Consider the following 13,023-nt stretch of genomic DNA (forward strand, 5'->3'; position numbering starts at 1 on the left):
GGTTAAAGGCAGATGTCTTAAAGGCAGCTGGGAGCATAACCCCGTTCAGTCGAGCGCCGTGAGATGGTGGAAGGTACCACGGGTGGTACGGAATACACTGTAGTACATTGGATAGCAGAAAATTATGTCATTGGGAAAATTGGGACCTGTTGCACAATCATCCAATCTTGCGTCACATTCATGCACCTTGGCATTCCAGAGCCTTCATTCCTCAAATGAGTTCCTTGCAGCACCTTTGCACAGCTGTGTCCTTATAGTGCAGGTGGTGGCCTATTGCTTGGTGTAACCAGCCAGCTTCATGCATCCTGACTATGCGACCATGTTCAAAGTCATCCAATTGGCTATAAGGTCTTTGACAGCCACGTAACGCCAATATCTGTTGTCTCCAGGGAACTGCAATGCTGACAATGAGGAAAAGATAAACCATCCATGATTGTTACCTGTTTTATGCAATGCCAGTTTTGCAGTAGAATCACCAGCTATGACCAAAGTTAACATTCATTGGCCCTGAAAATTTAACCATTTGCATACTTGTAATAAAGGAATTTTCAAGTGAAATTTCAAGATAATCATATTTTTTAGGGGTGCTTCGTTTTTCTTTTTTTTTGCAAAAGAGCGTATTTTAGTTTTATACTTTTTGAGGTCTGCTATAGCTCTAGAAAATATCACGACTAAGAAAATCTGATGAGAGACCAAAATAATTTGTTTCTTATACTCAAGGAGTCAATATATCCACAAAAGTAAGATTTTGACTTACTTCAATTTAACTGTTTCATTTTCAAGCAGCTTAACTTACAATAAACTATTGTAACACAAATTGCATCAGCAGTATTACAATGAAAAACAACCAAACTAAGTATATAAATAAATATATACACATATATCTATATGCCAGAGGTATAGGGCACCATGTCACAAAAGGGGGAATTTTTCCCAGACGAGCTGTATAAAAACATTTTTTCGTGTGTCTCTCTATGAAGCTTGCTTGATTTATAAAATGAATATCTCTATTATTTATTGAAATAGGACTTAGTGTCTCATACCAATGTGCAGTGTAATGAAATTACTGCAAATTAATAGCACATTATCTCAATATTAATGTAAATGGACATAGCGCTGTTACCTCTGGCATACAGGTATATATACATACAAATACAACGCCACAACAAACAAAATGCCCAACGAGGTGGCTGAGAAAGATGCCCATAACAAATATGGATGTCATATATTTCAAAAACACAGCAACCCAATTACAAACACAATCAAAAATTATAAACAATATATACACATAAAATATTATACAATGCCCATAAAGAATATTATGATTGTCTTATTCTAAGTATGGATAGCTTCTCAATTTACCCCAACATGTTTATCGTATTTCTTTTTAAATGTGTCAATTGTGTTACAATTTACTACCTTCGGGGGTAAGCTATTCCATTTATTGACAACCCTATTAGAGAAAAATTCCCTGCGATACCATAACCTCGCATTGTCCCTTACCAATCGATACTGGTGTCCCCCTTGTATCGATTGGTAAGGGAAAATGCGAGGTTATGGTGTCGCAGAGAATTTTTCGCTAATAGGGTTGTCAATAAATGGAATAACTTACCCCTGGAGGTAGTAAATCGTAAACTAAAAGGAAATGCAGGGTGGTCTAGAAGTCTAGACGTTCTTAAAAAAATATATTAAAGAGATGTAGACAATGCTTAAAGCATTTGAAAGAGGTTTCAAAGTTGTGTTTTTACTTACAACAAAATTTCTACATGTGTATTAGTGACAAAGAGGATGTAAAGCCTATAGCATTTCTTGCCATGTCATTTGCAACATGGATGTTGCATAGAATGGAAATAAGAATGAAAGTAAAAATACTCTGAAACCTCCTCTTTCAAATGCTTTAAGCCATGTTTCTATCTTAAATAGCTTTTTTATTTTAATTTTTTTTTCAAAACAAAGGTCTAGACCTCTGGAGCACCTTGTAGATGTATATACCTTCGCAGACAGGTAATGACAGTTTCCATGTTCCATCTTCTAAACACTTTGAAGCTTTGGTTTTCTTTTCATTATTACAAGTAAACACTGCAATATCTCCAGCTTTGTAAATAGCCTTATTTGGCATAATCCGTCCATTTTTAAGAGGACCAGGATTATGGCATGTTATCTCTGTAAAATCAAGAATTTCAAATGGGTTAATAATTATGCAATACCATCAAGCAATGTAAGTGAAAAAAACGTCTGAATAAGTCTTCCTCAATAATAATCATGGTTGAAAGTTAGATAACGTAAAAACAGGAATATAATAAAGCTTAAAAAAATCACAAACAAATATTTGGCACCAGCAGCATTACTTAGGAGCCAATCAAAATGATATAAATTTCTCACTTTTATTCACATCACTGATATACTAATCACTGATATACTAAGTTGTTAAATATGAGATTCAATAGTGAAACTTCAAACAACAGTAGCATGAGGAAAGTGTGACTCTTTAATCATAATAGGCATCATTAGATGCAATACATCTTCCCCCCATGAAGATAAAAATGCAAGAATTCACAAGTTTCACGGAAGTCTAGCATTTTGAACAAAAAAAACTCTAGAGGTACTTTTGAGGACTGTTCCATAATTGAAGCTATGCACTCTCAAAGAATGGTTTAAATGCTTAAAAAAGTAATAAATAGTTAGTGAGAGGCCTGGAAAGAAAGAGCCTCATGGTGCAAGCTGTGCATTCTTTGGACTGTTACTCTTCACATGCATGGGTTTTGTTTAATGAAAAAATAAAAGTCTATTTCTAATGACCAAGGTAGGTTGATAAACTAAGAAGTTTTTATGAAGCATGGCATCAATCTGGCTACAGAAATTCTTTGCAGTAATGGTTTCACTTCAAGAAGACAGCTTGGTCAACAACACTTCAAGAAAACAGCTCACTTCAATGATTCAACTTCAAGAATCATACTATAGATCAAAATTTTTGGAACCCTCACCAAATAGTTTATTAATTTATAATATCATCTCCACAGGTATTCTGTTGTTTCTGGTTGCCTCTGCTGTATTGTGATCAAGCTCACAAAGAAAAATATCCATATTTCGCCTAATTCCTTGTTGCATGCTACAAAGCTAGCACTCAAATGATTTTTTGCCCATATGCTGTAATATTTGACCACAACCCTTTCAGACTTTGTACGCAAAAACATATGGGTTGTTTCTTCTAGATTTAAATTGCTCTTTTTTTAACCTGAGGGAGTGCTGCTCTGACGTCAAGGATTACGTGTGTGTGTGTGTGTTATTAGGTATCATTGAAATCAAGGCTGAACTCTGAGCTAAAAAAAAATCTACAGTGAGAAAAAATTACCCTTGCGTTTGAGTCTGAAAAGATTATACAGTCAGACCCTGATTTAATGAACTCTGATTCAACAAATTCCTTGATTTAAGAAATGTTTTCTGAAATTCTGGCAAAAATAGAGGTCAGACCCCTATTTAACGAATAAAGAACCTGGATATAATAAATATTTTTCGAACTCTCCAATTTTTTTTTCTCATCACTCAAAACCACAATCGAAAGATTTGACTTTCCAGGAATGGACCTTCAGCCCCTCTTTAGAGACAAAACAAAAAAGAACAGGAATCTGTTGCTTTGAGTAAATGAGACAATAAAGCCATTCAGAATATATGTGGGAAGGTTCAGCAATCGGTACAACACCAATACCATAAAACAGTGTGCTGTTCGCTTATTAAGATTTCAGTAAAAAATAAAGTTATTTCAAGTTATATAGTGTCTTGACAAGTAAAGAATGGCGGATCATCTGAAGAGAAAACCTTTTTTGATTATCGGGGGAAAAAAAAGACATTTTCGACAGAATTTGATGAAAATTTTGGATGTATCAAACTAACTTTTAAAACACAATCTTTTCATGCATCCTGACTTTATTTTCAAGTTTATGTTGTTGTTTTTTTTTAATTGTTGTCAGAAATAAATTATAACAGCAACCCCCAAAGTAAATAGCTTTATAGCTTTTAAAATTTGTTTTGAGTGTGTTTATGCTCCTGATTAATTCGACTACACTTTAACTATTTCCTTTATTAACGAATAAAATTGTTGACTTCTTCCAGATCATTAAATCAAGGTTTGACATTGAAATATAAGTAAAAAATATTTTAAATATTTTTCCGCAACTTCAATAAAACTCACAAATGAATATAATAAAAAGTAACCTAAAAGATCTAAAAATTATACCAATACATGCTGGTATGTCTCCATCCCATGTTGCATCTCCTTGACAGATACGTTGCCCACTACCCTTCAAATGATAATGCCTATTACACTCGTATGTTGCAACTGCTTTATAATTTCTATGATACGAAATAACTTTTCCGTTTTCAGGATCTGATAAAATTGGACAATTAACCACTAGAAAAATTAAAGAAAAAGACATGTCAACAATTGTATGCCAAAATAATTCAAAAGAATAAAAAATGTTGAAAATTGAACTTGTTTCATATCTTATTGTCATATACCATTGAAAAAGTTTTTGGATTTGATTTGAAAAAATGTATATATATTTGTTTATTAAGAAGACACCAACGAATAAGGCAAATACATGAAAATAAAGTCCTAATGCATTTCAACACCAATGGGTGCCGTCTTCAGAGGAAAATTTAACCACTAGTCACGCTGACCGAGTTTCCCACTTGGGTTGATTTCGAGTTTCCCACCCATTGGTGTTGAAATGCATTAGAACTTTTTATTTTCATGTATTTGCCTTATTCATTGGTGTCTTCTTAATATTCTTGAAAAAATTTGATCAACTCTTCTATATATATTTGTTGTTGAAATGTTCTTTTTAAAAATTAAAAAATAAAATGACAAAACTGAAAATAATATTTCAAAAAAGTACCAGCAACCATGTAAGAAAATTTTTTAAAAATGAAATATCACCCTTCCGCTTTTTTCTTTTGCTTTAATTCTTTAAAATGCTCAGATATTTCTTGTCAAAGTAGAATAGTTCAGGTTTTGACAATTTTTTTCATTTTTTCACTCCTCACCCTCCTCTGGGACTTAGATCGGTATTTCCAATTCCCACCTCTGTCAAAAGCCTTCATTTCTTTCCCGCTGTTCATGAAAAAGCCTCCAAAACATACCCATACTCCCCGTCTGGACAGTCTTTGAGCATTAAGGGGTTAAATCTGCAAAAAGTGGCAAATTACTATCTTGGTAACTCATTCCTACTAATCACAAGATGCTCTCTCCCCCACTCTTATCAATGTAAGCTTTGTTAATATGTGAACCTATCTGACCATCCCTTGTGCATAAGTCAGAACAAGTGCTATATAACACTCCCTATGACATTGACTAGAATAACACTCCCAATGACATTGACTAGACATATCGTCTCCTTAACCCTTTAAGCGCACAGCAGAAATCACTAAAAACCCCATTCAAAATTCATAAATCTTTCATAATGAAGTAGGCTTTCTTCTGATTTTCAGCAGATGCAAACTAAGCAGTTTAGGGATAAGCGTTCCTTTGAGAAATCAACTTTACAAAATATCTGGGCTTGTGAATGCTTAAAAAAGAGGCTAATTTTAAGGAGGCAAGATATCTTGTCAATGCTGCTTAAAGGATGAAAAGTCTCTTATTTTAACATTGACAGACCCAGCCATTTTGTAATTGTTGTCAAAAGTCAACAGACAAAAAAAAGTCAAACCCAGTTGACTTTTCAATATAACACATTCCCATATACCTTTTGATTTGCAACTGGCAAAAATCAAAAGATTGGTCATTATTAATTTAACACTCACATTCCCAATGTGGGGGGCCAAATTAAAAAAAAAAGATTTTGTTGAAGGAAAATTTTTTTTTGCATTTAAAATTTTATGAAAAATAATCAGGTATGTACAAGGTGAATTTCATCTAATCTGCCAAACGAAAAGGGGTGTTAGACAAACCCATGTGGAAAGTAAAATACCATAGCAACTTTTCCCTGTCTCCAACCGTTTCTAAATTAAAATGGACAGAAGAGAAATGTGTCAAACCTGAAAAACCAAAATTTGTGAAGTTTCTGAAAGACCTACATGCACAATAAGTACATATTTGGCAAGAGAAAAAATCCTATAAGGTGCCACCATTTCTATCAAGATATCTGGATTTGATGATAAGCAACAAGCGCTGAGAGATTGTGGAAGTTCAAAATCTGTAACTGCAAATTTTGCAAACACCCGATTTCAGTGATGTATTGCAAAATGAAAGGCTAAATTTCTCCTAAACTAGAACACCAATATGGTTTATTGTAGGCTCTTATGAATGCTGGTAAAATGAACAAGTTTTTGGTAAATTTCACCAATTGTAGCTAGAAGGATCATATTGTCTATCACACCCTTTCATTTGTCAGATTAGGTGAAATTCATTTTATATACCATTAATCATCACCAACTCGCATTAATTGTGCTTCATTAAATACATTTTGTATTGTAATTAGTTTTTATACCACAGTTTTTGCAAAATAGCTTCTTAATTAAGCATATTGAAAGTAATGGAGAAAACATCTCTATATGTGATTAATAATAACATTCAAAATTTTCAAACACAATTAAACATTATCCTGCAGTAAAAATGTCGGCAAAAACTCATTATAATCGCTCAAGGTTAGAATAGTAGACAAAAAATTATTGTATAGCATGCGGCTTTGAATTAGCCACAAGAGCAAAAAATTAACTTAAAAAGCTATACCAGCAGCAGCTTAATTGGGGGTAGTTTTAATTAGCCATAAATATTCATGAAATGAAATTACTTTTGATATACAGTGAAACCTGCCTAAGATGGACACTGTATGAGATGGAAACTGGTCTTGAACAGAATAAAAAGATAGTTCCATCGATGAATAGTATATTGAGATGCACCTTCCTAAAATGGAATATTACTTCAGTTTTTTGACGTTCCCTTTTCATGCAGGTTTCATTATGTTTATAATGAATGTGGATTATACTAACCAGCATTCAATTTTATTAGTATTCGTTTTTTTATCCTAAAAATGATTGAAATTGAGTGGGGTCAAGATGACCCTTATCTCCAGAATATATGTAATTTTTTTATCTTGGGAATGCAAAGGTCAACTTGTTTGTTTCTACATTCTTATAATTTTTATTTCTTTAATGATCATAACTTATGCTTTTGTTCAGTGGTACACTTTTTGCCTTCAAAGTTACTTTCGACGTGTGTATACTCTTCCAAATTTATAATAAAAACTTATTGCAAACCAAATTTTTTACTGAAGAAAAACTGGATGTATTCAATTTTTTCCCCCCACATGTAAAATTTTAAACCTACCATCACATGAGGGTAATTTTGGTTGCCAGGCACCAGATGCTGTACAAAATACTGTTGGCAATCCTTTCATCAAGTAGCCTTCATCACAGTTGTAAGTCACTTTATTTGGGAAAGTAAAGGAATCCCCAGTGCGATGTGAATTTTCAATATCTCCTGGGTATCCACAACTTCGAGCTGCAATAAAACAAACAAAAAAATTGATATTCAAAAAGTATGAAATGAATTTTCAGGAAAAATACATGAAATTAGTCCATGATAACTTTCTTTTTGAAATTAATACACCTAAAATTTAAAAATTAATCACTGTATATCATATCATAAAGTGTGTCAAAAAAATACTTATCCCAGTCAATTTTCTTCTCAACCATTGATCACAGACATATACTTCCAATTACAAAAATATTTTAAATGAAGTAAATATTCATGTTATTGCATCTTACATAAACAAATTAATTTTTGAAAAAAAACAATAAAATCTAATTTCTCATATGCTTGCTCCCTCAGTCCTTATACTGTAGTTGCAGACGTGCCAACTTTTGAAATCCAGAAATCCGGAGATTGCGATTTTCCTGAGGGGGGTACCTCCCCCCCCCGACACTCATAGACTCGATCAAAAAAAAAGTTCATAAAAAAAAATTAGAAAAAAAATTTTTTTTAATAAATTAAGAAAAAGTTATTCTTCCTCCCCCCCCCCCAAGGCAGGTTCTGCATTGCCCCTGAGAAGAACATAATTTCATGTCAGTCTTTCCATGCAGAATAAAAATATCACATCTACATACTGTTCATACAGTATAAGTGTTTCCTTCCGTGGATGCTATCAGTGATTGATAATCTTGGGTATATGAATTCTTAAAAGCTTTATATTTAGCTTTATATAGCTTAAAGTTTTATATTTTCTTTTTGAAGATGTTAAATCGGAAGAAACAATTTAAAAAAATTCAAATTACAAAGCTGCGGACGAAAAAACATGTTTACCGCACGGCTGTTAATGGAATACAATAACGATTATACAGGAATTTCGGCAACCAAGGTCATGCCCCTGATAAATGATTGCTGATAAACGCTATGAAAACAAAGTCGCGTCTTTGCCAGTTGTTTAAATGCAGTCACAGAGACTTTTTTACGGCTGTGCTCGATGGAAATGACTACGGCTGTCCTCTATGGGTATTTTCCCTAACGGCAACGGTAATCATTGACGCCACGACAACGTGAAAGTTCGCGTAAACTCTAATTTTCTGCCAAAATCCAGAGAGCGGGAGGAAGGATGAAAAATCGGGAGAGTTGGCAAGTCTGTAGTTGTATTTAGAAAAAGTTTGTCTTTTCAGAAATATGCAAAACAAAACAAGTTTCATCACTGTATAACAAATATTGACCAAGATATTAAATTTTGAAGTATGAGAGGGGATTAAGAGGTCATTCAGAAATTGAACAGCAAAATAATTAAATTTTACTGATCTGTGATATTGGGAAGATGGGAATTGTTTCCAATTTAGAATGAATACTGCCTTGAAACTGTACAGTTAAAGTCCAATAGAAAGAGATTTAAACATTCAACTCAGAGCATCAAACACACAATGCAAATTATTGGGAGGCTAAGATGCACATTTCATAGTCTCTAGTGTCAACAATATTTAACCCAGTAGTGCTCGCACAGTAGAAAGTTTTGATGAGAATGTACAGAGAAGGCATCTCTTATCTCTCTACCTGTCAGACCAGACACAACCTGGGCTCTGCCCCTTCCGGGATGTAAGCCCTTTACCTGTGTGGTTGTGGTATCTCTCTACCTGACACCAGAGGCACATAACTGAGTCTGGAACTTTTGTACAGATGGTGTAAATTACGGATATGGTGTTATTGGCCTGTAGCAGAGCTGCACAGAGTATAGTTCTAAGAGTGGTGTCCCTTTGTTTCTTATGGGTTAGTATGAACCTATAAGTGAGGGCAAAACCATTTGAACAAAACCATGCAAACAAGCATCATAGGCCCTCAGGGCAAAGTAATTTTTTGAGTCCCATCTCCCCCACATATGAATAGAAATGCCTGTGTGCTAACCAATTTACATGCTCACCCTCTAAATTTTTTATCAGATCTCATTTTCATGAGGTGCCCAGGTAAGTTCAAGCTTTAAAATGGCACTGAGTAGGGGAAGAGATATCACCTCCAAAAACCATTGCTCAGCATAGAGTAGTATTTACAGGCAGGTTAAACGAACTATAGCCCAGGGCAGCAAGTTTGGAGAGGCAGCCAATTTTAGTAATTGGTGGTTGAAAACATTAAATTGGAACGAGAGAAAGGCATCCAAATTTTAACAGCCTGCAGGCAGCAAAGCCATAAATCAACCTCTGGCTCTGCAGCAAGGCATAGTTGAACAAAGGCAAATCATAAAGCAACAGTAAGAAATAATTGTTCAGATAACTAATAAAAATTCTTGAGGGAAATATGAAAATCTCTGGTTTTCAATGTATTTTTCTTTTAGATACACCCCATGATTGCCAAACCATAAGGTGCGACTTCTCAGGGAGGCATCAAACTTTCCCAGTAAAAAGGTCCAATTGTATTTTTAAAACTTGCTAAATAATAAGCTTTTTTTCTTTTTTTCTTCAAACATTACATTGATGAGAATAGAACATGGGGGAGGCACGGGTAGATTTTGGAATCTCTACCTTAGGCAATAATAATTGCTACTACATACAATTAAATCCAAATAGCTGAAAGCAAAACAATATAAATTAAAACTCATTATGTGGAGGGACATAAGATTACCTCTACAAGGTTCTTGAGGAAAAAGCCATGATCCATTTTTGCATATTATTGTTGGAAATGGAACATCAGCAGTATATCCTGGATTACATTTGTACGAAATTGAGTCGCCCGTAAAAAATGGTGGTTCTCGTCCATCAAGTTTCAGCATACCATTGTCAATGTCAGGAATACTTTCACATGCCGCTAAAAATATACACATAATCAACATGATGAAAAAGTGAAGTGCTTAAGTTTTTTAACAATATAATTTCAGACCTGCTAACCTCAGAAGATAAAAATCATACTCTATCCATAAAAAAAGCGTAACGCAGCCCGTTTTCCAATTTACATGGGGGAAAGGAGGTGGGAAGAGGGTGCCCCATACTAAAAATTGATTAAGAAGTTAACTAATTATAATCAGAAAAAATAATTGCTGCATGAGAAAAGATATGGTTTACTTTAAAAAAAATTCTCAGGAAGACAACAGATCCCTAAAAAATTTGTTTGCTTGCGTCTATCTTTTGACATTTTCGCACTATAGACGGGTATGGTAGTGCACTACCATGCTCGTCTTGATAGAGAAGCCATCAAAATATTCAAGCACCACAACATAAATCGAAAGGAGGAGACGATGAAGGTGCATCCCACTTGGGTCCTGGTACTTCAGCGGCGTAGAGAGTCGAGATGTGCTTCCGATGAATGCCAGAGAGAAAATTACCTCGACAGCCAATTGCTACTTGCAGTCAATCACTGCACAATACATCCACACAAGCCAACCAATGCGGTTTTTGCGGCCGATCAAGTCTCAGAAGTGCATATACAGAACAAGTCAATGGCAGTAGATGTACGAAGCCTTTCTTGCTTGCCGCTGAGACTTACGTCCAAATAACTTCAGATGATGCCTGCCACAGATGTGGGCGAAACGTCAGGAAGAAAATCTCCTAGACCATGGCCTAATAACCCAGAAACTGTTTGCAAGTCATAATAATAAATTGACAAGTAATCATTTAAAAATAAATAAATTAATATAAAAGTATTAAAAAATAAAAGGGTAGAGAAAAACTTCTATTTAGTAAATAGGAAGAAACGTGCAGAAATTTTTCAAAATCAACAAATAGTCAGGACTGGATCCAATAAAGATGTATTATGCTTAAAATGATAGTAATTATTAGTTGAAGAATTTCCTATTTGATACTAAAGATGATAATGTTTAAAATATAATTCTCATACAGGTATCCATTGCTTTACTTGATTTCGCTATAATGCAATTTTTAAAAGTTGATTTTAGAAATTCCAACCTCCAAGATTCGGCTCAGAGTTTAACTTCAATCCTGGAAATGGGCTTGCAAATTGAAGATATATATCATACTTAAGTCTTTTGATGACTAAATACGAATGGATTTTATGATGTAGCTGAGACAAATATGAGAGAAATTCTTAGATACAACTTACCAGATCTCACTGATAAATGTTTGGTAACACATTGACAATGCCACAAAAAATTTAATAAGAAAAACGGTTCCAGTGAAACTAGAATTATTGTATTTGAGAGAAATATACAGCTCTGGATTTCTTACTAAAGTTTTATAAGGAGACAAAAAATGCTACTTGTCAGCCAAATCTCGACTATTTCATTAAAATGAGTTATCAGCCTATGATACAAGGCTTTTCAGGAAAAAAAACATTCACACTCACTAGACTCAATCAGAAGTAGTGAAGACAGAAAAAGTATTAATTTAATTCATTCATACTGCCTAAATTTATAGAATTTATTCATATAAGTTTGAATAATTAATTCATTAAAAAAGTTCCTTTGCTATTGGGTTCAATTCTTTTAATTCTTCTGAAGAAAAAAAAACCAACCCCCTCCCATCCTTATCTTTCACATGTTAAATTTAACTCATTTTACACATTTTTGTCTTATGCGACTATGTTGCAGAACCAATTGATTGTGTAAAGCAAGAGATGCCTGCACTGTTTCATTACTCCAGTTATTTAATAATACTAAAACATATTCAAAAGAATGAATTTTCACCACTTAAACTGCTCTCATTGTCTGTGGATCATGAGCATAGTAGCCTGCTCAACTGCTTCTTAATCATCAAGGAAAAAAATATGGTTTTTTTTTCTCACACATACAGAAAGGTCTAATTCTGACAATTTGCACAGCCACATGGTTAACTCTTTAACACTTGTTTTTTTTTAGAAGTGCGGTCAAATATTATTTTGATATTTCCGCATATGTCCCTACTACTGTTTTCAAAAAACTAGTTTAAATGCTAGCAACACATACCAAAGTCTTCATCCATGAATAGGACTTGTCAAGTTTTTGCATGTTTTGCAAGTGCTTGAGCGACTAGCTCCTTTTAATTTTATTTACCTGAGTGATAATAAAAATTTTACAGAGTTTGAAATTTTATGAGTGAATTGGTTTTTTTGTATCTCATATTTGTGGTATGCTTCACTCGGGTACGATTGATAATTTGTTCACACAGTATCACATTTTACTAAATAAAGACACTGTGTACATGCAACCCCAAGCACTTGGTGAATTTTCAACTTTTAAAATAGAGCACTGATTCTAACCTTTCAAGCGTTTACAAGTACCCCAACCCTCCTTTTATGAAATGCTTAGGGCACTTGCATACCCTTTGAAATGTACAGGAGACTTGTTTACTCCTGAGAATGCAAATGTGTGAGTACTCTTTGTAATGCATAGGAGGATTACGTGTTCCTAGAAATGTATGAGGCATGCCAATCACTAGAAATGCATCAGAAGCTTCGCTATCCCTATAAATACTTAGGGAGGATTGCACATTCCTAGAAATTTGCCAAAGGCATGCTTACTGACTAGAAAGACATTTTTACTCTTACCTTGTGTCATAATTAAATTGAAAAGCCAAAAAAACTGGTACACCTGCCTAATATCGTGTAGGGCCCCCACGAGCACGCAGAAG

General features: G+C 34.1%; 1 protein-coding gene across 2 annotated transcripts in view; it reads right to left on the minus strand.

The window, feature by feature from the left end:
- Nucleotides 1-13,023, minus strand: part of LOC149085615 (protein lev-9-like) — a 45,981-nt gene that overhangs the window by 11,439 nt on the left and 21,519 nt on the right. For both annotated transcript variants that reach the window (XM_089233757.1, XM_089233758.1), the window contains 4 exons: nt 10,088-10,270; nt 7,325-7,498; nt 4,235-4,408; nt 1,993-2,163 (listed from right to left, as the gene is read on the minus strand). In XM_089233757.1, the coding sequence (XP_089089883.1) occupies nt 1,993-2,163; nt 4,235-4,408; nt 7,325-7,498; nt 10,088-10,270 (702 nt within the window). The remainder of the gene's footprint in view (nt 1-1,992; nt 2,164-4,234; nt 4,409-7,324; nt 7,499-10,087; nt 10,271-13,023) is intronic.

Source organism: Pholcus phalangioides, unplaced genomic scaffold (assembly GCF_987345545.1).
Source record: "Pholcus phalangioides strain wild (caught in Gottingen) unplaced genomic scaffold, Ppha-v1.0 ptg000007l_1, whole genome shotgun sequence".
In the NCBI taxonomy this organism is placed as follows: domain Eukaryota; kingdom Metazoa; phylum Arthropoda; class Arachnida; order Araneae; family Pholcidae; genus Pholcus; species Pholcus phalangioides.